Source organism: Sturnus vulgaris, chromosome W (genome assembly GCF_052056855.1).
Source record: "Sturnus vulgaris isolate bStuVul1 chromosome W, bStuVul1.hap1, whole genome shotgun sequence".
Lineage (NCBI taxonomy): Eukaryota > Metazoa > Chordata > Aves > Passeriformes > Sturnidae > Sturnus > Sturnus vulgaris.
Window position 1 is genome coordinate 39369607 of NC_142282.1, and position 27528 is coordinate 39397134.

General features: G+C 43.6%; 1 protein-coding gene across 1 annotated transcript in view; it reads right to left on the reverse strand.

The window, feature by feature from the left end:
* The window catches only part of LOC148220159 (creatine kinase S-type, mitochondrial), a 32325-nt gene extending 5866 nt beyond the window's left edge, over positions 1-26459 (reverse strand). Inside the window, exons 1-6 of the mRNA XM_088155596.1 lie at positions 26308-26459; positions 21713-21911; positions 13142-13237; positions 11485-11706; positions 9089-9174; positions 3980-4103 (exon numbers count right to left, since the gene is read on the reverse strand). Coding sequence (XP_088011722.1) covers positions 3980-4103; positions 9089-9174; positions 11485-11706; positions 13142-13237; positions 21713-21911; positions 26308-26459 — 879 coding nt within the window. The remainder of the gene's footprint in view (positions 1-3979; positions 4104-9088; positions 9175-11484; positions 11707-13141; positions 13238-21712; positions 21912-26307) is intronic.
* Between the last annotated feature and the right edge of the window lie 1069 nt (positions 26460-27528).

A 27528-nucleotide genomic window follows, 5' to 3' on the forward strand; every position in this document is an offset into this window, starting at 1 on the left:
TCTAATAGTCCACCTATCAAATCCATCTCTCTCCAGTTCAGAGAGAAGGATGTTGGGGGGGGGGGGACCATGTCAAAGGCTTTATAGAAGCCCAAATAAATATCTGTAGTTCTTTCTTTGTCCACTGATGTAGTCACCCCATCACAGAAGGCCACTAGGTGGGTCAGGCAGGACTTGCCCTTGGTTCAGTAGTACTGGCTGCCTTGAATCACCTCCCCATCCTCCACGTGTCTTAACATAGCTTCTAGGAGGATCTTTTCCATTATCTTCCCAAGCACAGAGGTGAGGCTGACAGGTCATTAGTTCCCAGGGTCTCGCTTTCTACCCTTTTTATAGATGGGGACAATGTTTCCCTTTTTCCAGTCACCTGGGACTTCACCTGACTGCCATGGCTTTTCAAATATCATGCAGAGTGGCTTGGCAACTGCATCAGCCAATTCCCTCAGGACTCTGGGTTGCATCTCATTGGGTCCCATAGACTTTTGCACATTCAGATTCCTCTGGTGGTCATGAACCTGATCTTTGCTTACAGTGGGAAGCACTTTGCTCCCCAGTCCCCATTCTGCTGTCTTATCCATAGGAGAAGTGTGGGAAGAGAGGTTGCTATTGAAGACTGAAGAAAAAAATTGTTGAGTACCTCAGCCTTCCCATCCATTGTTACCAGTTCACCAGCATTGTTTATCAGGAGGGTGTCCTGGGGTACAATGCAAAAATGTGTATTCTATCACCATCTGTTAAAATGTGGGAGGGGTGGTGATCCTTATCTCTGTGGGAGATATCCTCTGCTGATGTGCCATCTGATAAAATCAGGGGGATGATCATCGTTATCTATTCACAACCCATCCTTCCTCCAGAAGATATATTCCGTTAATGGGCCATTAAGTCCTATTGTGTGACTGATAAGATTACATCACCCCATTGGGAGATGCCCCAACCAGGGGCAGGAGCCAAGCCTTTCCTACCTAGATAAAAAACTGGGGTTTGGGACCCGAGGGCAGACCTTTCTACTGGATCCCAGAGGAAAGTCGGACCTTTTTCCACATCATTGCTGGATCTTCGGAGGAAAACTGCACCTTCTACAGGAGCACTGCTTCAACAGAACCACATCTGTCATCCAGGAGGACTGCAGCCACCATTTATACAGACTGTGACCAACACCCTGACTGACAGGGTGTCAGGTTGTATTTCTGACTGTGTTGGTGGTTGTTTCTTTTATATTATTGCATGTATTTTATTTTTTTTCTCTTTTCTCCTATTAAATTGTATTACTGACTTGGAGTCTCGCACTGGTTTTACTTTCAAACCAACACAGAGGGGTACACCGTCTTTGACTTTCCTTTTCTGGTTAATATACATGTAGAAGCCATTATAGTTCCTTGCTTTCCCTACTTTGCCATGTGGTATTTGTTTGGGTTTTTTTCAGGTGAAAGCCTGTGCTGGTGGCTTTGAAGCAATGTGGGAGTGTACAATTGTATAAGCTATACAGCAGTTGGGGATTTCCTGAGACAGGGGAGTCTAGAAATCCAGAGAAGCTGGAGTGAAAGCTGCTTTTCCAGAGTGAGAGGAATAAAGCAATTGTTCCAAGGAAAAAGAAAAAAAACATTTCTTTAGCCACTCAGTGCTGAAGATTGTAATATAAAAGCTAAAATGACATTTTACCTATTTTTCCTACTGTGCTGGGTTCACCTGGGAAGAAGAAACTCAGAGAGAAGTTCTCTCTATGGGAGCTTCCTCTGTGGGTTAATTGGGACCAATTGAGGGCTGGTTTGGTTATTGACAGCCTGAAAAAACAATTGGAGAGGGTTGGTTCACTCTGTGAACATACATTTTGAAGAAGGTAACTCGGGAAAAAGCTCTCTTTTATTTCCGGTAGCTGAGCAGGTAACACCGACCCGGGCTCCCTCCCATGCGGGATGCGGGAGGGGCCCAGGAGGCCGCTTGGGCCCTGTCTGCAAACCAGGGGACCCAATGGCTGGGGAGAGGAAAGGCTCATTGATAAGACCTTAGCCCTGCTTCCTCCCCCATAGGCACGCGGCTCGGGGTGGGGGGGGGGGTGGGGGGGTGGGGCTGCTGGCTCGGAGCAGTTTCGGAGGGGCCGAGCCTGCTCAGCCCCGCACGGCCTTGGGGGGGAGGCAGCCGGGCCCCTGTGTGGGAAGCAGGGGTGACCATGGGCAGTGTGGCTGCTGCAGTTAAACCCCAAAAAGGCTGATGGACATCTCAGCCGCCCCCCCACCCAGTGCAGCCTGGCCCTGGCCCAACTCTTGCAGCTGTGTGAAACTTTAACTCTTTCGTGCTCAGATAAGATTTCCAAAACCTCCGGCTTTCCTTTGAATATGAGAGGGGAAAAAGGAGATACTCCGAAGTCAGTGAATCAAGAGCTAAGTTTTTTTTAGATGGAAGAAGAATGAGAAGATACCGTGAAAGTTGGCTGAAAAATCCTTTTGTGAAGTTGTAGGGATGTAATGATATCACACTGAAAATTCCTATAAACCGTGGAGAAAAAACATGAAGGTTGGAGTGTTCAATTTGATAGATCATTTGACTAAAGTACCTGTGTTGAGAATCTTTGCCCTGAGGAAAGAAGGGGATCTCGGTTTTCTGAGGATGAAGCATGAACAGAGAGGAAAGAGATGAAGAGAACTTTTGCTTTGGAACAATTCATTCTTAAAAGTAATACCCCATGAGTTTAACATGGCCCATAAGCACAGCTTTCGGAAAGCTGTGAAGATGGGAGGAGCTTCATGACTTTGCAAGTTTTTTTCCCATGTGGATGCAAATCGTGAAAGTGAAACCACGAGAGGACTGTTTTCTTCCTTCTTGTGGAGAAATCCTTATAGCCTGACAAGAGGAAACTTCTCTCTCCGAAGTGAATTGAAAAAAGGACTATTTAAGTTGGGAACTGACTGAAGTAGTTTTTTGTATGTTTGTTTTGTTGTTATGAAGGTTGGGAGAGGGAAGGAAGGAGTGGTCTGAAAATCTTATTCTGAATTTGGGGTTTTTTCCCTTCTTTGTGTAGTTAATAAATTTCTTTTTATACCCTTTTAAGTTTTAGGCCTGCCTTGCTTCTGCTCCTGGTTTTGTCTCACAACAGAAAATGAGTATATTTAAATTGGCAAATCAAAACTATGACACCTACAACTCAGCTAACAATTTGTTTCCTTCTTTGTTGAGAAGGATAAGGATTTGACAGGAAGGTCTCACAGATATGTATGTGTAACAGAAAGATCTTTGAATGTAGGATCTGAAGAAGGAATAGAAATGATAGCAAGTTTTGATATAGAAGAAAAGAATTGCTGAGCCCGTCTTACTGGGTAACTAGAAGGCAAAGAGCAAGTGAGTTGGAAGGGGGTTTTATGACTTAGAGCAAAGGATAAATCCACCTCAAACAAAAGATGTTTTTACCAAGCAAAAAGATTTTCACAGACAAACAAGAAAGCTAATGTTGCAAGTAGAGAAAAGATCTCAGAATTTTCCACTGCAAGGAAACTGAAAAACAACTTCTAGCTTAAACTGTAACATACTAACTTTTTGTGATTGGAAATAGTAACATGAATATGGTAATGTTAGTAGTTAGGATAGGCTATAGATAATAGTAAAGGTATTGATTGGTTGTCATGTATTAAGATGCTCTGTAATGAAAAGTATATAATGCATTGTAACCATAACTAAAGAGGCTTCAGACGAACCTACAGCTGTGGCTGAAAAGGCTGTGGGCTGGGCTCTTGTCATCCACAACCCGTGAATTGCTGTATGATTTGGATATAATAAACAGCATTTTAAAGAGCCGCCTGGAGCCCCACATCCCTCATTTTTGGCTCTTAAACTTCTTTAACTACTATTAATGTGGGTTGCTACTTGAACTGGTGTTACTTTATTTTGTTGCTTCTGGAGATGTCAGTTCAGTGTTAATCATGCTAAGTAATGCTGACAACAGCCCAACAATAAACAAACAGGCATAATAAATTCATTGAGTTACTACCTCTTTTAAACCATGACAAAATCTTTCAAACACCCGTTTCATGTTGCCGCCCTTTTCCATGGAGATCACCCTGGTGTGGTCCTCTTCATTAATCCAGACAAGAAATGTCTTGTCATTGTTATGCCTGGTTGAGAGAAAAATGAACAGCTTTAAAGCACAAAATAGGCCCTGAAAAATAACTCTCAGTATCCTTAGTTTCATTACAGTCTTTTGGAACTGTGAAGAGGCTAAGCACTGCAAAATAACGTTGCTCTGCACAATTAAAGATGCAGTTAAGCTACTTTCACATCTTGATCCCCCATGCCAATGGAATTATGCAGGTTTCTCAAGTCACAGTGAAAAGAGCAGTTTTCTCTGATCACATCATGCTGCCCTGAAGCTGAGCTATGAAGAACGTCTTCAAACATTAGCACAGTTGGGATGTACAGCTGCTAAGGGAACAGGTAAAGGGAGAAGCCAAATTCTGCATCTTCAGTCACTGGGGATGGTTTTTATTGTTCTTAGAAAATTGTGCAGTTAGAAAAAAACCTGAGGGCACAGCCATATGACCTTACTTAATTGTATTGTCTTCTAAATAAAATCCCAGTGCCCTTCATATCACTTTATAACACTGAATTGCTATATCAGTCAAATTATATGTCTGAGGAAAACAGCTACATGTTGCTTCTGGACACTGCATTAAAGATGCTGGCTTATCAATTAAGATAATGCCTACAGAGAAGTTATCTACTCTTGTTCCAGACAGATTAGCCATGACTAGGTTTATAAAGTGCTAGATCAAACCTGAGGTCAATTTTCCTTGCTTTTCTCAATTTTTTCTGTCTTTTGCAACAATCTTTCTACAGAATGTAGAAAGTGATTGATAAGATTTGTACATACAAATAGTAGAATATGACTAAGTTTGAAACACTTGAAATTTGCAACTTCACTGAGAGCCTAACTTGCAGCCTGCCTTTTACTGCAACTCACTTTTCACACTTTGACAATGCAAAACTGAACAGGTGCAAGCATCCTGTGGCCTGACATTATAGTTACAGAGAGGTCCAGTTATTTCATTTTCAATCACGTACAAATATTCAGGGTAGGATTTTCCAGAGATTGATGTTAGCCTGACTCAGCTTCTTTAATTAATCTTCCCATTGCATTAAGGAATGCTGAGTGATACCACAACACAGAAAAAAAATCAGTTCTATGGCAATACTGCACCATGTTCAGAAGTCTATCCAGTATTATTCGGATAAGTTAAACCTGCTTTGTCAGGGAGCATGATGCCTTGGGTTTTAGCTTTTATATTTTTCAGATTCTCTGCTGCTTAGTGTGTAACTCTGAAACTTCATGTTAAGTGTTAGTAAGTTCTCTTCACAGGGTAGTTAGACAAAACAATCCCTTCCTAGCTAGGGAATCAAGGACACCCATTACCCAAAAAGCATAAGCAACATCGAGGCAAAGGGAGCAAGCCAGGGGGCTGAGACTTAATGGCCTGGGGCTGTGGCTGGATAATTGACCCCAAAATGTAGATGAACCAAAACTTATAAAAGTGTAAAAACTCGTGACCGGGATCCATCTTGGATTTGATTTGGGCATAGCCCCAGCTGGGCTCTTGCACTGCCCGAGGTATATCCTTTCAATAAATACCTTTTCTTTTTTTTTTTTTTTTAATTTATTTATTTAGTTTTCTTTTTTGTTTGTTTGTTTGTTTTGGGGGGGGGTTGATTACTTTTTTTTTTTTTTTTTTTTTTTTAAATAAATCAAATCCAAGATGGATCCCGGTCACGAGTTTTTACACTTTTATAAGTTTTGGTTCATCTACATTTTGGGGTCAATTATCCAGCCACAGCCCCAGGCCATTAAGTCTCAGCCCCCTGGCTTGCTCCCTTTGCCTCGATGTTGCTTATGCTTTTTGGGTAATGGGTGTCCTTGATTCCCTAGCTAGGAAGGGATTGTTTTGTCTAACTACCCTGTGAAGAGAACTTACTAACACTTAACATGAAGTTTCAGAGTTACACACTAAGCAGCAGAGAATCTGAAAAATATAAAAGCTAAAACCCAAGGCATCAGCATGCACTGTAAAACCTGATAAAAGTCTGTGGAAATAATTTCATGGTGATTCACAGACTCTTTCTAAAATAAAACTTTTATCTTGAAATAGAAAAAAAACCCATAGAAGGACCCATGTTTATGGTGCTACATTGTGTTGCTGTTATTAATGGTTGTTTATGTAGAACCATAGAATAATGGGATTATTTAGGTCGGAAAAGACACTTAAGGTCATCAAGTCCAACCATTAACCTAACACTGCCAAGTCCACCACTAAACCATGTCCTTAAGTGCCACATCTACATGTCTTTTAAATACCTCCAGGGATGGTGACTCCATCACTTCCCTGGGCAGTCTGTTCCAATGCTTCACAACCCTTTTGGTGAAGGAATTTCTCCTAATATCAAATCTAAACCTCCCCTGGTGCAACTTGAGGCCATTTCTTCTTATCCTATTGCTTGTTACCCAGGAGAAGAGGCTGATCCCCACCTGGGTATAACTTCCTTTCAGGTAGTTGTAGAGAGTGAGAAGGTCTCCCCTGAGTCTCCTTTTCTCCAGACTGAACAAGTCTGGTTCCCTCATCCATGTCTCATCTGACTTGTGCTCTAGAATCTTCACTAGCTTTGTGTCCCTTCTCTGGACACACTTCAGCACCTCAATGTCTTTCTTGTAGTGAGGAGCCCAAAAGTGAACACTGTATTTGAGGTGTGGCCCCACCAGTGCCAAGTACAGGGGGACAATCACTTCCCTCGCCCTTCTGGCCACACTATTTCTGATACAAGCCAGGATGCCATTGGCCTTCTTGGTCACCTGGGCACACTTCTGGCTCATGTGCAGATGGCTATTGACTAATATCCCCAGGTCTTTTTCTACTGAGCAGCTTTCTAGACACTCTTCCCCAAGCCTGTGGCGTTGCTGGGGTTGTTGTGACCCAAGTGCAGGACCTGGCATTTACCCTGGTTGAATCTCATGCAATTTGTCTCAGCCTATTTATCTAGTCTGTCCAGATCCCTCTACAGAGCCTTCCTGCCCTCAAGCAGATCAACACTCCTGCCTAACTTGGTGTCATCTGCAAATATATTGAGGGTTCACTTGATGTCCTCATCCAAATCATCAATAAAGATATTAAACAGAATTGAACCCAATACTGAGCCCTGAGGAACATCACTTGTTACTTTTAACTCCATTCACCACAGCTCTTTGGACCCAGCCATCCAGTCAGTTTTTTACCCAGCAGAGAGTGAGAGTACACCCATTCAAGCCATGAGCAGCTAGTTTCTCTAGGAGAATGCTGTGTGAAACTGTATTAAAGGCTTTACTGAAGCCCAGCTAAACATCTGCAGTCTTTCCCTCATCTAATAAGTGGATCATCTTGTCTTAGAAGGAAACCAGGTTAGTCAAGCAGGATCTGCCTTTCCTAAGTCCATGCAGGCTGGGTCTGATCCCCTGCTTGTCCTGTACATGCCATTTCATGGCACTCATGATGATCTTCTCCATAACCTTCCCGCGCACCAAGATCATGCTGACAGGCCTGTAGTTCCCCAGATTGTCCTTCTGGCCCTTCTTGTAGATGGACTTCACATTTGGTAACTTCCAGTAAACTGAGACCTCCTTGGTTAGGCAAGACTGCTGGTAAATGATTGAAAGTGGCTTGATGAGTGCTTCCTCCTGCTCTCTCAGTACTCTTGGAAGGATCCCTTTGGGCCCCATTGACTTTTGTATTTCTAAGTAGTGTTGCAGGTCACTGACCATTTCCCCTTGGATAACAGGGCTTCCTTCTGCTCCCTGACTCTGTCTTCCAGCTCAGAGGGCTGGGCGCACTGACAACAATCGATCTTACTATTAAAGACTGAGGTAATGAAGGCATTAAGTACCTCAGCCTTTCTTCATCCTTTCTCACCATATTTCCCCCTCCCATCCAATAAAGGATGGAGATTCTCCTTAGCCCTTCTTGTGTTGTTAATGTATTTATAGAACTATTTTTATTGCCTTTTATGGAAGTTGCCATATTAACTCCTAGCTGTACTTCCTGGACTCCTTTGCCCTTCAGGACTGCCTCACAAGGGACTCTCTCAATCAGGTCCTTAAACAGGCCAAAGTCTGCCTTCCAGAAGTACATGGTAGCAGTTCTGGTAACCATATTTCTTCTCCAAGAATTGAAAACCTGTATCATTTCATGATCACTGTGCTCAAAATGGCCTCCAAAGATCATATCACCCACAATTCTTTCTCTCTTCACAAACAAAAAAATCCTTCTGTAGTTGGCTCATTCTCCAGGTGTGTCAGGAAGTTTTCTTCTGCACATTCCAGGAACCTTCTAGACTGTTTCATCTCTGCTGTATTGTATTTCCAGCAGATAAGTGGTAAGTTGAAGTCTCCAAGAGAAAAAGGGCTAGTAAATGTGAGACTACTCCCAGATACTCATGGAATATTTCATCTGCCTTTTCACCCTGGTTGGATGAAGACCACAAGGATATCTGCCTTGTTAGCCTTTTCCCTGGTTCTTGCTTATAAACATGCAACCCTTTCACCACCATTGCCAAGCTCTAAACAGTCAAAACACTTCCTAACATACAGGACTACCCCATGGCCTCTCCTTCATTGCCTATCCCTTCTGAAGAGTTTATAGCCATTTTGAAGCACTCCAGTTCTGAGTCATCCCACCATGTTTTCATGACTTCAATTATATCAGTTTTTCAGCTGTGCAATGACTTCCAGTTCCTGTTTGCTGCCCATGCTGCAGGCATTGGTGTAGATGCACTTCAGCTGGGGTATTGATCCTTCCACCTTTATTGTGGGAGAAACCCTAACTCCTTTGTGACTTATCAAGCTCTTCTATGGTTTCTAACACTTCAACAATCATTGCATCATTTCTGTGTCTTTACTTATAAGAATAGAAAGGTCTTAATTTTTTCTTCAATAATAATTTAAAACTCTACAAAAATATTTAAAAACAAACTGAACATGCTGTGAGTACCAGTGCAGAGTGACTGTGGGGTTAGGAGAAGCAAGGAGACTTGTAATACATTTTTTTAAAACATGACACAAGCTTCTATGTATCACACAACATACCAGATTCCTCTGGCATCTGGCCAGTCACGTGCCATCCCAGCACATGTTAGCAAAGGGGACACTGGCTTATCAAAGAGAAAATGATCCTGGACACAAAAATGGGACCAGAAAGAGAAATTAAAACAGAGAAAGAGAAAGATACAAAACAAATTGAAGTTTATTAAGGGAAGCAGTATAACATTGTCTTATGCATTTAATATGAAGGTAGTCAATATGATTAAATTAAATAGCATGGCTTATGAACTTGATTCTTTCCTGACTTAAAGTATGAGAATAATGTTGATAACATACTGATGTTTTGGTTGTTGCTCAGCAGTGCTTACTCTAATTCAAGAACTTCTCAGTTTCCCATGGTCTACCAATGAGGAGGTGCACAAAAAGCTAGGAGGGAGCATGACCCAGACAGCTGACCTGAACTGGCCAAAGGGATATTCCACACCATAGAATATCATGCTCATTATATAAACTGAGGGGAATTGGAGAAGCTGAGGAGAAGCTGCATGGTACTTACTTGCCAGATGGGGTTAAACCACAACAGACTTTTCTTGGGTTGAGATCATGGAAGATCGGAAAAGACCATGTTAAAACAAGTTTGTTATAAGCATTCATTGTATTGGTTTAGTAGCTGTTGGTCACAATGTTGATTAATTTGCTCTCAGAGCACTTGTGCTTGTTCTCAGGGTTTTTTACATAATGTCTTACTTGCTGTATGTGTTCCCTGCGGATATTTATTGTTCTTGGGACCTGGGTTCAGATTATGATTGTAGTGGACTTTGTACTATTGGCTTATGATATAGTAGACTTGGTGGTGGTAAAACTACGGTGGTCCATGCACTCAGCATTGCCACCACCTCTGTACTTTGGGAGCTACCAAAATTACTAAGGCCTGAACAATAGGCCCTGGGTCAAAGTTGACCTCTAGATGAACCTTCCAACCAAATATTATATGTATCCACTCATTAAAATAGTATTATTAGCAATATGATATATACATGCGTTCATTGGCAAAACATATATTTACGTTTCTGTATTTTAGAAACCGGACAAGGCCAGAATCAGGTGTAGGAACAAAGACAACTCCCTTGGTTCCTCCTTGAGGTCTGACCAGGCATTGGGAGCAACCCAACAGGAAAATAAAATCAGATGTTCCCATACTAGAAGTAACAGTAGCTTCTTTATTCAACAACATAAAAGCTGGGCTACTCTCACAGTGAAGCTGGAAGCCTCTTTGCCTGTAGGTGGGTGCACCTGTAGGATTTCCCAGTTACCAGGAGTGGTCCTCCAGTCCTGTACTGTGACAGTGGCCTCCCCCAGCTTTTGTGTGGATCTGGATGAAGTGGTAAAGTATTGGGGTAATTGGTGATGTATCTTTCTTAATCACTATAGGCATTCTTTTGTAGTAACGATTAGATGGATTTCTTAGCTTATCCTTTGTAATTCTTTGCAGTTTTGTATTATAGTAAATTACACTATTCCTTAAGTTGATGTCTGTGTCTGGTACTGACCCTGCCACTGTCAAAACAGCTGTCTATTGGGAATTATTAATAATTACATCTTTTTCTCTCCCAGAGAGCCAACCTATGGAGGAGATTCCTTCCTTCCTTCCTTCCTTCCTTCCTTCCTTCCTTCCTTCCTTCCTTCCTTCCTTCCTTCCTTCCTTCCTTCCTTCCTTCCTTCCTTCCTTCCTTCCTTCCTTCCTTCCTTCCTTCCTTCCTTCCTCTGATTACAGTAGCATTTGAGAACTTTAAACATTTTTAATATCCTTAGCATACCCTTGAAACCAACCTGATCCTTGTGCTAGGAGCCAGCATGTTGCTGAATATGGTTCAGGTCTTGTTTAAGGTTAAACAGAAATAGCTGTTAAGAACATCACCCAGACATCTGTCTCAAGGATGGATAGTTATGAATGGCAGGGTGTGTGAGATAGTATGGGCAAGTACCTAGGACAGTGACCACTTCCAACATTTTGGAACTCCTGAAAATGTGCAGAATCGTGAAAAATTAGTAAAATATTGGGAAGAAGTATGCTGTCACCCTGGCAATTCCAGAGACACAAATCACCACAACCTGTTGGGGCCTGGCTAATGCCTACAGAGCTCTGTTCTACACTACTCAGTACCCTCAGGGGAAAGAGAAGGTCTTTGGATCTGACAACAAAACGACAGGCACTGAGGCTTTTACAACCCCAATGATAGACATTGTGGCTACTTGAGCCCCAGTGACAGGTCCTGTGCTTACTCCAACCCCTGTGACAGACACTGCCACTGAAACAGAGAACCAACCTGTGCTGGTATCAGTCACCCATATACACAAGAAGAAACAGACATGAAAGACATCTCATTTAGTAAAGGAGGACACATGCAAAAGCCAGACATGTAACATGGAGTTATACTTACATCAATAAGCTGCTGCTGATCCTTCTCAGACATATTTGTCAAGCTATAGTACTTTCCAGAAAGGTCTCCTTTCAGCCCAGCTAGAGCAGTGACTACAACATTTTCCACTTCTCTTCTCTCTGCCCTGGTACAAGCTGGAGGAAGGCTGAGACCCCGGATGCTACGACCAGTACGCACTCGTGATGAGAGGACATATCGCTCATCAAATTGACCATGGGTGATCTGAAGGAAAAATGTTTTTTAATTTACATACAGTCACCCTTTTTGTACACCACTATTTAAAATTCCCATCATAAAAAATGTGTCACCTTTCTGCCCAGGAATCAAGACCTCTTCTAGATATCTCACAGAACATTAGGAATGCCTCCGTTTCAAATACTAAGGGATATTTTAGGAACTCCAAAGTTATTTTGCTGACTAAATGTGGTGAAGTAACCAGTTGATCCTTCTTAGCTCTGGCATGGAATATGAAAAGATCTGAATAGCTTTTGGAAACATGGATATGAACATGGAAAGAAGGCCAGGTGTAGAAGTTCATTTGAAAGAAGAAAGTCTAAGACGATACTAATCAATGCCATTATTGAACTATGAAGGAAATACTAAGCAATGGCTAAGACTTGACTCTGTGTGTGCAGGAGAAGGGGAATGTTTTCACTCTGATCCTCAAATGCATGGTTAACTTGAGCTCATGAACAGGCTCACAGTGCCATTAGGCAAAGGCCCAAATGTTTTGTACCAGCTGGAATCAATACCTCTGTTAAGAACAAGGTAGGAATGCAACTTGTTTGTTGTTAGGGCCATGAGTGCACCAAGGATCTCTGCAAGCCTCTTTCACCCTCTCTCCACTGGGTTTTATCCAGCTCTGATATTGCACAGTTGTGTAACCATGGATCCAATAACTTTGAAAATAGTTGTCTAAAAAAGATTTATGATAAGTTTCATCTGCAGTCTTTACACCTTGGTTTGAGCTGCATTTAAGGCACCTTTCAGTCCTTGTCTGAGATTCTTTGTAAGTATGCCTGTGTCTGGCCTTGTACCTTGTTTATCCTGACCCTGCCTCGCTGACCTGACCTCAGACTTGCCTTGTCACTATGGGCTTTTCTGTCAATCACTGGCCCTGTTGGCTGAACCTGTTTACTGTAACTAGACCTGTTCACCTGTTCTCTACTTGCTTGGGTACTGTGGAAATGTGCCTTTGGTGGATCCACTGTTTTGCCTATCTTGCTGTCACTCTTGGCTCCTGGCTTGCACCTTTTGCACAGTCTTGTACCTCTGACATTTCTGCATAATGTCAGGGTGTAATTGAATAAAGTAGTCAGGTGAAAGTGGTCCAATAAAGGGAGGAAATTGGAAGAAAAGAACAAGGAAGAGAAAGAAAGACCCTGTAGCTTGTCAGATGCTGAAAACCCCAGTCAATCTAAGCTGTAAACTAACAGGCTTGCAATAAGAAAGGACAGAACCAGAGCTCGCTTCATTTAAACATACTCCCTGTGGGATGTGCCATTTCAGTAATTTGTGGCATTCCAGTTTCTTTAGCCAGTTTCCTCAATTTCTTTGGAGTTTGATCGAGGAGGGAAATGTACTATTACTTACAATATCATCATTGTAAGCAGCAGCATTGAATCTTGATTTCCTCATTATTTTATTAAAATCCTACCTTGGATGCATCCAGGTCTGTGTGATGCTTCATTGTGCATGGATCATAGCCATTATGTCTCACTTTAATGACAGGGTCGAAAATCTCAGCAAATACCTATGGAGTCAAGAGAATCTACAAAAAGTCTTCACTATCATAGTAACACTTTAATGCACTAACTTCAGTCACAAGGGAAATCTCTTGGTACAGGCTCCTGGATGATAGCCATGGATGTCAGCAGGTGCTAACAGGAGTAAATATAAAGGGAAGGGTCATATCTGGGTTGTATCTTTGAAAATTTGACTGAGAAAAATACCTCTGAAAATCTATTTTCAACAGATCTATTGTTTATGTAGCAGACAGTAACTGCCAGTAGTTTGCCATGAGTTTTGAAATTGCTCTGAGTTTCTCCTATACATCTTAGAAGCAGAACATGGAATTTCACTCTCTGTCTCCTAACAATAAATTGGCAGATTATTGGTGGTGGATTTCAGTCATTTTGAGCTAAACAGTGCTCTATAGTGGTTGCTCACCTTCAAAACAAAAATTGCACATTACTTTAGTTACAAGCTTATTCTAGATACCACAGATAGGTACTTTTCTTGGTTTGAAAGACAGGTGTTTGCTAAGAAAGGCAGGAGACTCTCTTGAAATGGAAAATGTAAACCCCCTCCCTCCAAATTATTATAATTTTGAAATTAAGGGGCTCTCAAGCAAAAAAGTGGGCATAGGAATAACAGTTCTTTACTAGGAAAAATTAAAATAGAAATACAGTATTACAAAAAAAAACCCAAAAACCAAAAAACTGACAGAGTCAGAAGCCAACCTGACCCCCTGTCTGTCAGAGTGTTGGTAGCAGTCTGATTAAATGGTGGCTGCAGTCCTCCTGGAGTGACAGATGTGGCTCTGTTGAAGCAGTGGTCCTGTAGAAGGGTGCAGTTTTCCTCTGAAGGTCCAGTGATGATATGGAAAGGTCCAGTTTTTCCTCTGGAGTCCAGTGGAAAAAGGCTGCCTTGGTGATCCAAATCTCAGTTTTTATCTAGGTAGGAAATGCTTGGCTCCTCCCCCTGGGTGGAGCATCTCACAATGGGATGATGTAATTTTATCACTCATGCAGTGGTACTCAATGGCTCATTAACAGAAGATATCTTCCTGGAGGAAGGATGGGTTGTGGAAAAGATAAAGAACACTGCCCCACCTGGTTTCAACAGATGTTGATAGAATACATACTTTTGGTCACATTCTGTATTGCAACCTAAGACATTATCCACCCCTTATTCTATTACCATCTTCATCATACCCAAATCGGTACCTTCTTTAGACTCTACAATGAAACCTTGCACTCAGTTCTCACTTAAGATTAGGTTTCCCTGTGGTACACAATGGGTTTCTCCATCTTTGTGCATTACCCACCAAGTGTAATCAGGTCCTTGAGCAAAGACAATCCCATGGGTGGGCTTGTCTTTGCCTAGAGGTAGGACTAATCCAAACAGTTTTTCCTAAAATATCTTTCATGTGTACCACAGGGACTTTATCTCCATCCACTGTGTGCAAGGGTTCAGACTGGGCAGGACCAGCTCGATTGATGGACACTTGGGTGTTGACCACCCAGGTGGCTTTTGCTAAATTAATCTCCCAATTCTTGAAGGTTCCTCTGCCACGTGCCTTCAGGGCAGTTTTAAGTAGTCTGTTGCACCATTTAACTTTCCCGGCAGCTGGTGCATGATAAGGGATATGATATATACATTTAATGCCATGTTCTCTGGCCCAGGTGTTGATAAGGCCATTCTTGAAATGGGTCCCGTTCTCTGACTCGGGGATGCCATGTCTCCACAGGACTTGTTTTTCCAGGCCCAGGATGGTGTTCCGAGCAGTGGTGTGAGGCACAGGGTAGGTCTCCAACCATCCAGTGGTGGCTTCCACCATGGTCAGCATGTAGCGCTTGCCCTGGCGGGTTTGAGGCAGTGTGATGTAGTCAATCTTTCAGGCCTCCCCATACTTATATTGGGACCATCGCCCACCATACCATAGAGGCTTCACCTGCTTGGCTTGCTTGATGGCAGCACACATCTCACAGTCATGGATAATCTGAGAAATACTGTCCATGGTTAGATCCACCCCTTGGTCTCGTGCCCACTTATAGGCAGCGTCTCTGCCCTGATGACCTGAGGCATCATGTGCCCATCAAGCTAGGAACAACTCTCCCTTGGGTTGCCAATCTAAATCTATCTGTGACACCTGTATTTTTGCAGCTTGATCTATCAACTCATTGTTTTGGTGTTCCTCATTAGCCCAACTCTTGGGGACATGGGCATCTACATGATGGACTTTTACAGGTAGCTTCTCTACCCTAGTGGCAATGTCTTTCCACTCATCAACAGACCTGACTACTTTTCCCCTACGTTGCCAGTCAGCCTTTTTCTACCTTTCCAGCCAACTCCACAGAACATTGGCTACCATCCATGAATCAGTATAAAGGTAGAGCTTTGGCCACTTCTCTCTTTCAGCAATGTCCAGGGCCAGCTGAATGGCTTTGAGTTCAGCAAGTTAATTTGATCCACCTTCTCCTTTGGTAGCTTGTGTGACCCGTCATGTGGGGCTCCATACGGCTGCTTTCCACTTCCGGTTCATCCCCACAATGCGACAGGAACCATCAGTGAAAAGAGCATAGCATGTTTCATCTGCTGGCAGTTGGTTGTACGGTGGGGCTTCTTCAGCCCAGGTCACTTGTTCCTGCTCCTCTTCATCAGTGACACCAAAGTTTTCACCTTCCGGGCAGTTTGTAATTCTCTCCAAAATCCCAGGGCACTCCAGGTTTCCAATACAGGCGCACTGTGTGATGAGGGAAATCCACTTGCTCCATGTGGTGTTGGTGGCATGGTGGGTAGAGGGAACTTTTCCTTTAAACATCCACCCCAGCACTGCTAGTCGGGGTGCCAAGAGGAGTTGTGTTTCTGTGCCAGTCACCTCTGAGGCAGCTTGAACTCCTTCATAGGCGGCCAAGATTTCCTTCTCTGTTGGAGTGTAGTTGGCTTCAGACCCTCTGTAACTTGGTGTCCTGGTTTAGGGGAAATTTGGGGGAAAACCTCCAAAGGACGCCCCCCAGGAAGCAAACCCAAGCGGCCCCTAAGCGGCCCCTCCCCGAACTGGTTTGGGAAGAAAGTGGGAAAAAAACTGTTTATTCAACAGGCAAAGCACTGCCTAGCACAAAAAAAATGAATAATACCAAACAAGAAAACCTCTTGCCGCTCTGAAGAGATGACAAATTCAGAAAGTCTCTCTCCTGTGGGTGGTAGCTCTGCTCAGTCTGTTATCACTCCCTCCAGCGCTGGAAAATGCCACTGCCCAGGCCAGGCCCCAGTGGGCCACAGGTGCAAGCTCCCATTGCTCCCCACAGGTCCCTAGTCCAGAGCAGGTTCAAATAATTCCAGGAAAAAAAAGAAAAAAACTGTCCGGGGAAACTTACCTGCTTCAGTTAGTCAAAAACTAACTAAAAGCAAAGGAGAGCTCTCTCCCACCATCCACCACAGCAACACAGTCCAGGAGATGAAGCGATGAAACTCCTATTTCTATGTTTTGAAAAAAACCGCCTCAGACATTCCACCACTTCTCCTTCCCCCCCTTCCCTATCAAATCCAGCCGTAAAGGTACAAAAGTTATTTCTGGGCTAAACAGACAAATGGGGATACAATTCAACATCACAAAGTCACCCCAGGACACTTCGCCTCCAGAATCCCAGTGGTCGGCCTTGAGTCTCCCCAGGCACCTTCTGCCAGAGGCTCCAGGACAAACTGCTGTTCCTGGCTGCAGAGTAAAGCATATTGCTCACCTCTGGTCCCGTCCTGACTGGGCCAAGGGCTACTGCATGAGCAATCTCCTGCTTGATCTGGGTAAAGGCTTGTTGCTGTTCAGGGCCTCAGTGGAAATCGTTCTTCTTGCAGGTGACCAGGTAGAGAGGGCTCACAATCTGGCTGTACTCAGGAATATGCATTCTCCAAAAGCCTATGGCACTTAGGAAATCTTGTGTTTCCTTCTTGCTGGTCGATGGAGACATTGCGGTATTCTTATTCATGACCTCACTGGGAATCTTACGCTGTCCGTCTTGCCACTTTACTTGCAGGAACTGGATCTCTCAGGCAGGTCCTTTGACTTTGCTCTTCTTAATGGCAAAGCCGGCTTCCAGTAGAATCTGGATGATCTCTCCTTTCTCAAATACCTCCATTGCCATTTTCCCCCACACAATGATGTCATCAATGTACTGTAGATGTTCTGGAGCTTCACCCTTTTCCAGTGCAGCCTGGATCAGTCCATGGCAGATGATAGGGCTGTTTCCACCCCTGGGGCAGTCGGTTCCAGGTGTACTGCATGCCCCTCCAGGTGAAAGCAAACTGACGTCTGCATTCTGCTGCCAGAGGAATGGAGAAAAATGCATTGGCAATGTCAGTGGTGGCATACCACTTTGCTGCCCCGGACTCCAGCTCACACTGGAGTTCCAGCATGTCCGGCACAGCAGCGTTCAGCAGTGGAGTCACTTCATTCAAGGCCCGATAGTCCACAGTCAATATTCATTCTCCATCAGACTTGCGTACAGGCCAGATGGGGCTGTTGAAGGGTGAGTGGGTTTTGCTGACCACCCCTTGGCTCTCCAGCTCGTGGATCATCTTGTGGATGGGGATCACGGCATCTCGATTCGTCCGGTACTGCCGGCGGTGCACTGTTGAGGTAGCAATTGGCACCTGTTGCTCTTTCACCCTGAGGAGTCCCACTGCAGATGGGTTTTCTGATAGCCCAGGCAGGGTCTTCAACTGCTGAATGCCCTCTGCCACCACAGCAGCTATTCCAAAAGCCCACCTGAGTCCCTTTGGGTCTTTGTAATAGCCATTCCTGAGGAAGTCTATGCCTAGAATACATGGAGCCTCTGGGCCAGTAACAATAGGATGTTTCTGCCACTCTCTCCCAGTCAGGCTTACTTCAGCTTCCAGCAGTCAATTCCTGCAATCCCCCCATCACCCCAGCAATGGAAACGGGTTCTGTCCCCACATGTCCTGATGGCATTAGGGTACACTGTGAACCAGTATCAACTAATGCTCTCTATTTCTGTGGCTCTGATGCGCCAGGTCATCGGATCCACACCATCCAAAAGACCCGGTTTTCCTGTGCCTCTCCCTGGCTAGAGGCAGGGCCCCTCTAGCCCCAGTTATTATTTCCTTCCTGGGCACACATACTAGTGGTTCATTCAAGTGAGTCCGACAGATCATCCTTCCTTCTATAATACCCAGCACCTTGGTCATGGGAGGTTGAGGCTACCTTCACTTTAGTGGAACTCCCTCAGTTAGTGTTTCCCTCCCTGAGTTGACGCACCCGTGCTTCCAGGACAGAAGTGGGTTTCCCATCTCACCTTCCCATGTCTTCCCCATGGTCGCATAAAAAGAACCACAGGTCAGCTCATGGGGTGTACCCTCTTTCTCTAGCTGGGGTACATTGAACTCTGACTTTGGGGCCTGTGACTTGCACTGGTGCTGCATTGATCTTCCTCATCTCCTCCCTCATCCCCCTCATCTCCTCTCTAAACTCCTCTTTGATTTCCTGAACCATGCCAGAGACATGAGCCTGCATTGGGCCATTGATCATACTCTCAAAATTTCTAAGCTTGTTAGCAACAGAACCCACTGTCTCTTGGTTGTTATCAGCATTAATCATTGCAATAAAGGTGGTGTATTAAGATGGCCCTAAGTTTGCCAGATTCCATAACATCTGTCCTGTGCACGTGACTTTGTCGAGGTCATTATCATGCTGTCCACCCCTCCGAATGAGTGCCTCTGATACTACCACTTGTCTCAGCTGTTGGATCCCTTCCTCAAGGGTCTTCCAGCGCATTCTATGGTGGTACTCCTGCATTCTCTCTCTGTGGACAAACCTCTCTTACACTCATTAAAAGCCACTCCCAGAGGGAAAGGGGCCTTGGCTCCCTATGAATACCTGATCCACACCTTAGTCCTGGGTCAAAGGTCCCAAATTCCTTGCCTCAGTACCATCCAGTTGCACACCTGTACCCATAAGGTCCCAGACCCGAAGTAACTAAGTTGTATAAGCCTCACACTCCCATCGCACAATGTCTTTTTGCAGATTATGGAGGCTCTCATATGACAGGGATTCAGTGATGATCTGAAACTCTGACTCCCCTGCTGGTTGTGAGGGCCCTCCTTTCTTATCCTTTTTGACTGGGTGCCCTGATTTCATCTTCGACTTCTTCATTTCCACAGGGGCAACTGCTGCTGGCTGTGACTGCCCTTGTGGTTCAGCTGGAACTGGGATGGTTGTAACGTCTGTGGGTTCCACTGCAGCACCATCAGACTCTCCCTCTTTAAGGCAGGGGGAGGGTTTCTCACCAGCTGGGGAAAGGTACTCCTTCAGCATCTGGCCCATCTCACCTATCTCCTTCACTAGAACCCCACCCAATCCAGGTGGTCATTACTGAGGTGGGCTGTGGGGCAGGGTCAGGCTCTGCGGCAGCATCCCTATTTCCTGGGGTAGGTATCAGAATGGTTATCCAAGCCAATCTTCCCTTATCTCTGAATGCTAAATAGAACAGGCATATCAGCAACACCAGCCACCATATGATATTACCATTTAGAGAAGATCTGAACCCTTCAAAAACTGGTGGAGTAGACCGAAACAACTGGGTGAAGGGTTGGGAGAAAATTTCCCCCAGTGTCATTTCCTCACAGTAAGTACCATTATTGAAATAACCCCCAAAAAATACAGTTAGTGTGTGATAATCCTAAATCCATGTGCCTGCCTTACAGAAGAAGTTAAAAATCCATTAATTCCTCACCTTATTAACCCATAAAGCAAACTGGATAACAGCCACAGTAGTTTTAGGTTTAGGGCCCATGTTTACATAAGGGCCTGCAAATGGGAGAAATATAGCCATGACCATGTGCCACCCGAACCAAGGTAAGCAAGACCACATGGTGCCACCTAATGATGTTTCTATATCCAGCACACAAAAATAATCTGTCTTGGTTTGAAAGACAGGTGTCTGCTAAGAAAGGCAGGAGACTCTCTTGAAATGGAAAATGTAAACCCCCTCCCTCCAAATTATTATAATTTTGAAATTAAGGGGCTCTCAGGCAAAGATATGGGAATAGGAATAACAGTTCTTTACTAGGAAAAATTAAAATAGAAATACAGTATTACAAAAAAACCCCCAAAACCCAAAAAACTAACAGAGTCAGAATACAACCTGACCCCCTGTCTGTCAGGGTGTTGGTAGCAGTCCGATTAAATGGTGGCTGCAGTCCTCCTGGAGTGACAGATGTGGCTCTGTTGAAGCAGTGGTCCTGTAGAAGGGTGCAGTTTTCCTCTGAAGGTCCAGTGATGATATGGAAAGGTCCAGTTTTTCCTCTGGAGTCCAGTGGAAAAAGGCTGTCTTGGTGATCCAAATCTCAGTTTTTATCTAGGTAGGAAATGCTTGGCTCCTCCCCCTGGGTGGAGCATCTCACAATGGGATGATGTAATTTTATCACTCATGCAGTGGTACTCAATGGCTCATTAACAGAAGATATCTTCCTGGAGGAAGGATGGGTTGTGGAAAAGATAAAGAACACTGCCCCACCTGGTTTCAACAGATGTTGATAGAATACATACTTTTGGTCACATCCTGTATTGCAGCCTAAGAGAGTACTATATGTGATGGCAACCAAATTAAATTTCAGGATTTATTAGCAATTAAAATACACGTTCAGTCCCCAGGCAGCTTGTGCTCTGTTCTTAGGTCGTATGAAAATACCTGCCTTCATTGCCATTGATGGTGCTACTTAGAACCATTTAGCACAGGTATGTCAACATTGATCAAAATCACACCTTCATTCTGTTGTGCATCAATAAACTTTAGCAGAGCTTTTCAAGGCAGTCACTATGTCTAAAAAATAAAACAAATCACAGAAGCTGGTAGTCCCAGAATACCAGATGTCTTCTTCCATGTTGAGCAGCCTAGCATTTGGGATACTCTTAAGAGATTATCTAATAATATACTATTTTATGGTAGACTGAAGGAAGTAGACCACACAGGTCAATAAAAACAAGGATTTTCTTCCTTTTTATATACTAATACTGTCTTTGGTTTTTGTCAGGGTCTACTAGTTATGGTTTAAAGATGCCCAGCACTTCACAGAAGCCATTTTTTTTCAGTTTTGCCAAAGTTGTTTTACACGGTAATTTCCACATTACCTTTATTTTGATGTCTCCAGTTGTTTTTCCATAAACTATGTTTAGTATTAGGAAAGAGAGCAGCTGATGGAGGGGAAAAGAGGATTGCTCCCCAGCAACCATATTTTGCAGACTTTGATTGCAGTAGAGAGGGCTCCTTTAGCAATGCCTCGTATTCACTGCATTTCCTAATGTAGAATAGCATTCAAATCCTCATAAAGAGTAGGGAAAATGTGCATTATTTGCCCCATATATTTATTCTCTGGGACACAGTTTTTCTTAGAAGTCCATATTTAACTAAAAATATGTGTTCATATGAGGTCTTGTGAAATATACCATACAAACTGAAAAATATATGATAGCATTGTGAAAATACTTTACCTCATAGGATTCTTCATCACCTGCAACCATGCCCACAGTTTTAATGAAAGGATGGCCAGGATTGTCAACCCCGGTTTGGATACACTGGTCTAGAGTGTAGCCATTGGGAGTCATCTTGTCCCTTAGCCTGGCATAAATTGCTGGTGTGAGGCATTCAGCCATGCAGTTGTTATGTTTGCGGAGATCAGGATAGTCTGCACTGAAGAGAAAAAAACATCATAAGCACGTAATATATCTTTAAAGAGTAATCCCTGCTAGTTTAAGAAACTACTTAAGCAATCAGGAAATATGGAATACACAGCATACCTGAAAAATATAATTAGTTCTTGGTTTATACATATATTCAGTTAATGTGATGCTATTGCTGTAGGAGCAGTGAAAGAAAACCCAGCAACACGACTTCCTCTCACGGGTAGAAGAAGCTTCTTTATTGTTGTCTTGGTTTGAAAGACAGGTATGGTCTAAGGAAAGGCAAGAGCCCCTTTCCTGCGATGCAGAGTGCAACCCCCTCCCTTTTAATTATTTTAGGTCCAAATCAGAGGCCTTCAGGCAGGAGATGTGGGGATAAGAATAACAGTTCTTTACTGATATCTAACAAGGCAGAAAACAACAACAGCTATAAAAATTGACAACAGAACAGAACAGTATAACTCAGTTCCAGTCCCTTTTGGCCGCAGGCCGTCTCTGTGCGCTCAGTTACCAGTGCTATAGGGGCAGGGCAGGTCCCGCGCAATTGAAGAGGGCTGGAGTGATGGCGGTGGCCCAGGGGTGAGAGGGATGGGGAAAGTGACTCCCCCCTCACGGTGTCAGTCCTGGTGCTCGGCAGAGTGTCTGGAGGTAGTAGGGTTAGGTGGGAGAGTAGCAGAGCGATGTCCAATGGCAGAGAGCGTGGATCTCAGCGCTGGGGTGGCAGGGGAGAAGCCAGATCCGAGCACGGGCCGTCCTCTCCCTCCACGAGCCAAGCGAGAGCGTTTCCAGCCCGCTCCCGATCCCCATCCCACCTTTCCTTTTTCCGGTTCCCCCCCCCCCCCTCCACCCACCTCCCTTGAAGAGAACATTTCCTTAAGGTGTAGCCACTTATCATAACAATGGCAGAAATTCCACAGAAAGAAAAGGGAAGCATTCAACCCCCAACAATTGTAAAACTACACACATTTTTATAGAGCACTTTGCTGGTCCAAGAATAGAGTCAGCCCATTGGTCCAAGGAAGGCAACACCTCTTGCTTTTACTAAAACATCTTGACTCACACGCATGAAATGTCAACAACGGCAGGTGCAACTTTTGTTTATTAATTCTTTCCTTTCTGTTTTCTTTGAAACGCCTGGGAAAACTCTGCTTTCCCAGGCTCCTGTATCTACAATGTGGCAAGATTTTTCTGGTGGAGGGGCTGCAGGAATGGCTTCTATGAGAAGAAATCAGGGGCTGCCTCCATGCTCAAAAACAATTTCAGTGGGCTCCAGAATGGACTCCACCACTGGTCCAAGGCTGTGCCAATCAGTGAAGCTGGTGGCGCTTCTGTGATAACATATTTAAGAAAGGGTAAAAGACACTGCATAGCAGTTGTGAGAGAGAAAAGTAAGAAAAAATGTGAGAAAAACAACCCTGCAGTAATCAAGGTCAGTGAAGAAGGAGGGAGAGGAGGTGCTTCAGATGCCAGAGCGGAGATTCTCCTGCAGCCTGTGGTGAAGACCATGGTGAGGCAGGCTAAACCCCTGCAGCCCATGAAGGATCCCATTCCAGAGGAGAATGATGTGCCCTGAAGCTGCAGCCCATGGTGAGCCAATGCTAGAGCAGGCTCCTGGCAAGAACTGTGGCCCATGGAGAGTAGACCATGCAGGAGCAGGTTTTCTGGCAGAAACTGTGTTCTATGGAGGACCCATGCAGGAACAGTTCTTGAAGAGCTTCAGTTTGTTCTTCGGAGGGATTCACATTGAAGTTCATTGTCATGGTTTGACACTGGCCAAATGCCAGGCACCCAAGAAAGTCGCTCACTTGCCCTCCCCTGTCACAGCTGGGCAGAGGAGAGAAAACAAATTAAATGAAGAGTTCATGAGTTAAGGACCGGGATAAAACACTCCAAGGGCAAAACAGGCTCAGCTTGGAGGTACAAAGTGAATTTATTAGTAACAAAATCAGAGGAGGATAATGAGAAGTAAAATAAGCCCTTAAGAACACCTTTTCTTCCCCCAACCCTTCCCTCCTTCCCACTGACAGCTCAAGGAGACAGGGTGTATGGGTTTTGGTCAGTTCATCATCCGAGGTTTTCTTCCAATGCTCAGGGAAAGGAGTCCTTCCCCTGCTATGCTGTGGGGTCCCTCCCACAGGAGACAGTTCTCCGTGAACTTCTCTATCGTGGGTCCACTCTCTCGAGCAGCAGTCCTACTGCATCTGCTGCAACATGAGTCCCTCCAAGGGCAGTCTTCCCAAAACTGCTGCAGCGTGGGTCACTCTTCCACGGGGTGCAGTCCTCTGAGGACAGGTTGCTCCAGCTTGGAAGCACGGGGCCTCTCTCTCCACCGGGTCTTCCACTGGATCATAGTCTCCTACAGGCATCCACCCGCTCCGGCGTGGGCACCTACCCATGGGCTGTGAGTGGATCTCTGCATCCCCTGTGAATTTCCAGAATCCCCATGGGCTGCACGGGGACAGCCTGCTTCACCATAGTCATCACCATGGCCTGCAGAGAAATCTTGGCTCTGGCGCCTGGAGCACCTTTTCCACCTCCTTCTCCACTGACCTTGGTGTCTCCATGTTGTTTTCCCTCACATGTTCTCACCTCCTCCTCTTCTCTGGCTAGGAAAAAAAACTGTGTCCCCACTTTGTTTTAATTTTCTTATTAAATATGTCATTACAGAGACATTACTAACCTCTCTAATTGGCCCAGATTTGGCCAGCAGCAGGTCCATCTTCAGAGCCATCAGGGATTGACTCTGCCAGACATGGTGGAAGCTTCTAGCAGCTTCTCCCACTACCAAAAACCAGGTCATGCAAAACCAAGACATTAATGAAGGACTACATCCCATGGGAGGAAACCCACTCTGGATTGGGGAACAGCATGAGGAGGAAGGAGTGGCAGAGACAAAGTGTTATGATCTGATCAGAACCCCCATTCCCCATCCCTGCCTATGCCGCTTTGGGAGGAGGAGGTAGAAGAGTTAGGAGTGAAGTCAAGCCTGGGAAGAAGGGAGGTGTTGGAGACAGGTGATTTTAGTTTTATTTCTCAATATTCTGCTCTGTTAAAACTGATTGGCAATTTTTAAAATTATTCTCCCCCAAGTCAAGTCTGTTTTGCCTATGATGATAATTGGCGACCAATCTTTGTCTTTATCTCTACCCACGAGGTTTTTAACCTTATTTTCTCCTCCTGTCTTGCTGAAGAGGGGGAGTAAGAGAGTGGCTGTGTGGGCATATGGCAGCCAGACAAAGATAACCTATCACAATACATTGGACTGAAATTTAGGAAGGGAGGTATATTGAAGTCACACAAAGTACTCCACACTATACTGCTAGGCAACCCCACTAACAGACAATAGCAGTTTTCTGTTACTTGGAGCAACCAGACAAATGAATCCTTGAAAGTGTATTAAAGTCTATTAATTCTCTGCTAAGACACTTATTGAGAATTAAAAGTGATCTAACATTGTTTTGTTCAAGTAGGAAATTAATTATGTTTAACTGAATAAGAGCTCTCATTCTGAACTGAGATATTCTTGCAGCTTTGTGGATATCAGTGTAACTGTCTGATCTATATCATCTACGAATCTATTTTACAATATTTGGGGTTGTTTTAATGATTTTATTTACCAAAAGTTGAACAGTATAATAAAACAGAGAAAATGAAGATATTATGCTTTCAGAAAGCATTTTTGTGAGTCAGATCACATTTACCTTGTTTTGATAGCACTTTGCTTTATGCACAACCCCATTACTTTTATAAGAGTTTATTTGAACTAAGATACTATTTGCCATGGGGAAAAAAAAAAGCCTGTCAAAGCCTGGTCGAGTTTTTTTGGGTGTTTTGTTTTTTCACAAATATGGCCAGCAAAGTCAGTGTACGTATTTGTAGTTAGTTTCTAATTATCAACTGACTAGGTTTTAAACAGAATTAGGAATATTTCAAGTACAGTAGTTATAAAAGACATTTCTTTACTACTTGCATAATTAAAATACTTTTATGCTTCCTAATATTAGAATCTATGCAATCAGCCAGTCCAGTAGACACTGAAAGAATTCAAGAGCTGACAAGATAAAATAAGGACTGATTTGGTGTTTTGCCTAAAAATTGAACCATTTTTCAGGCTTGTAATTGGTTGGCAATGATTTTGTAAATATGTTGATATGATCTAACATCCATATTTTCTGTCCTTGAAGGCCACTGTCAGTGCTATCTAAAACTGGGGTCATTAATAAAGGATGCTGGGTTTTATGTTGGCAGTTAATCTGTATGCAGACACATAGATGGTGTGTTTGAGTGAGGGAGTAGGTGCTCTGCAGCTTTAATGGAGATCTTCCTCTCCCAAAGAGTTAAATGCTATGCCTGGCTCAGTTAGCTGGGCTCTATGCTCAGCTGACTAGTTAACCCAAAGAGCTTACCTTGGAGGGAAGAGTTTTCGTTTTTCTTGAACAGTAGCTTTAACATTTTGCTTATTGAAGAGGTATCCAGCAGTTAGGATCCCTGTGCCTGCTGCTGCAAAGGATGCAGCAGTTGCACGGCCAGCCAGGAGATGACAGAATGTGGTAGCCATTTGTCTTGGAAGGATACAATTTCTAAAAGAGAAGGTAACCTGAAATCAACACAGAGGACCTCATGCAATGCAAATGAAAAATAAACTCTCACTTTTAACTGTAGTCCAATAAATGAAGGAATAATTTTAATTATTGGTTTTCATTGAAACGGTGCACTAAGAAAAATAGTTAGAATTTTCTGTATTTATATACATATACCTCTGATAGACTTGGAAATCAATTGATTTTTAGTGCTATATTGAGCATACCATTCTAAACCCAACACCTAAAGTATTTTAATTGTGTTAATGATTTAGGAACATAACTGAATGCTTTAGCTCACTTCATAGGAAAAATGCATTACACAGAGGTGTCTTTCCACTGACCAAAAAGGTGCAATATTGGAGTAAGAAATGACAGACAAAAGTATATAAAGTGCAAGGAGTATTTTGGTGAAAGGGGTAAGAGGAAAGGAGGTTGAAATCATATGGAGGTTATGAATATTTCATGGTATAATTGAGAGGAATGTTGAATTTGTCTTTACAAATGAGTTGTGGATCAGCCTATAGATAAGGCTAGCACTGAGAGATAAAAGAAACAATGGGATGGATTCCACTAATTGATGAATGGAAAGAGATATTTGCCTTTACAAACAAACTGTAGGGCTGCTGATAAATGAAATTAGATATCGAACGATGAAAGAAGCAACGGGGGGAAACTATGAATTCTGTAAGAATTAAAAATTAAAAGGGAGGGTTATACATTAGAGGGGAATTTCAGGTATCAGGCGTTCCGGGAAGTCTGTGCCTCTCAAGTACCTAAGCCAATGGGGAAAGAGAGAGGAAAATGCGGCCGGGAAAATAGGATAAAAAGGAGGCTGCGTCCTCCAAAAATTTGAGAGATCCCAGGGGAATGTCCCATGGCCTCTCCCTTTATTCGAATAAAGCAAAAAGGACTCCTCTGTCTCCTTTTTGGACATAAACCTCTGGTGTTTGTGGATTAATTTTCCTGACATAATCAATTATATAATGCTGATTGTAGATTGCATGGATTTGTGGCATGGAGTGGGATAAGGCATCCTGCAAAATC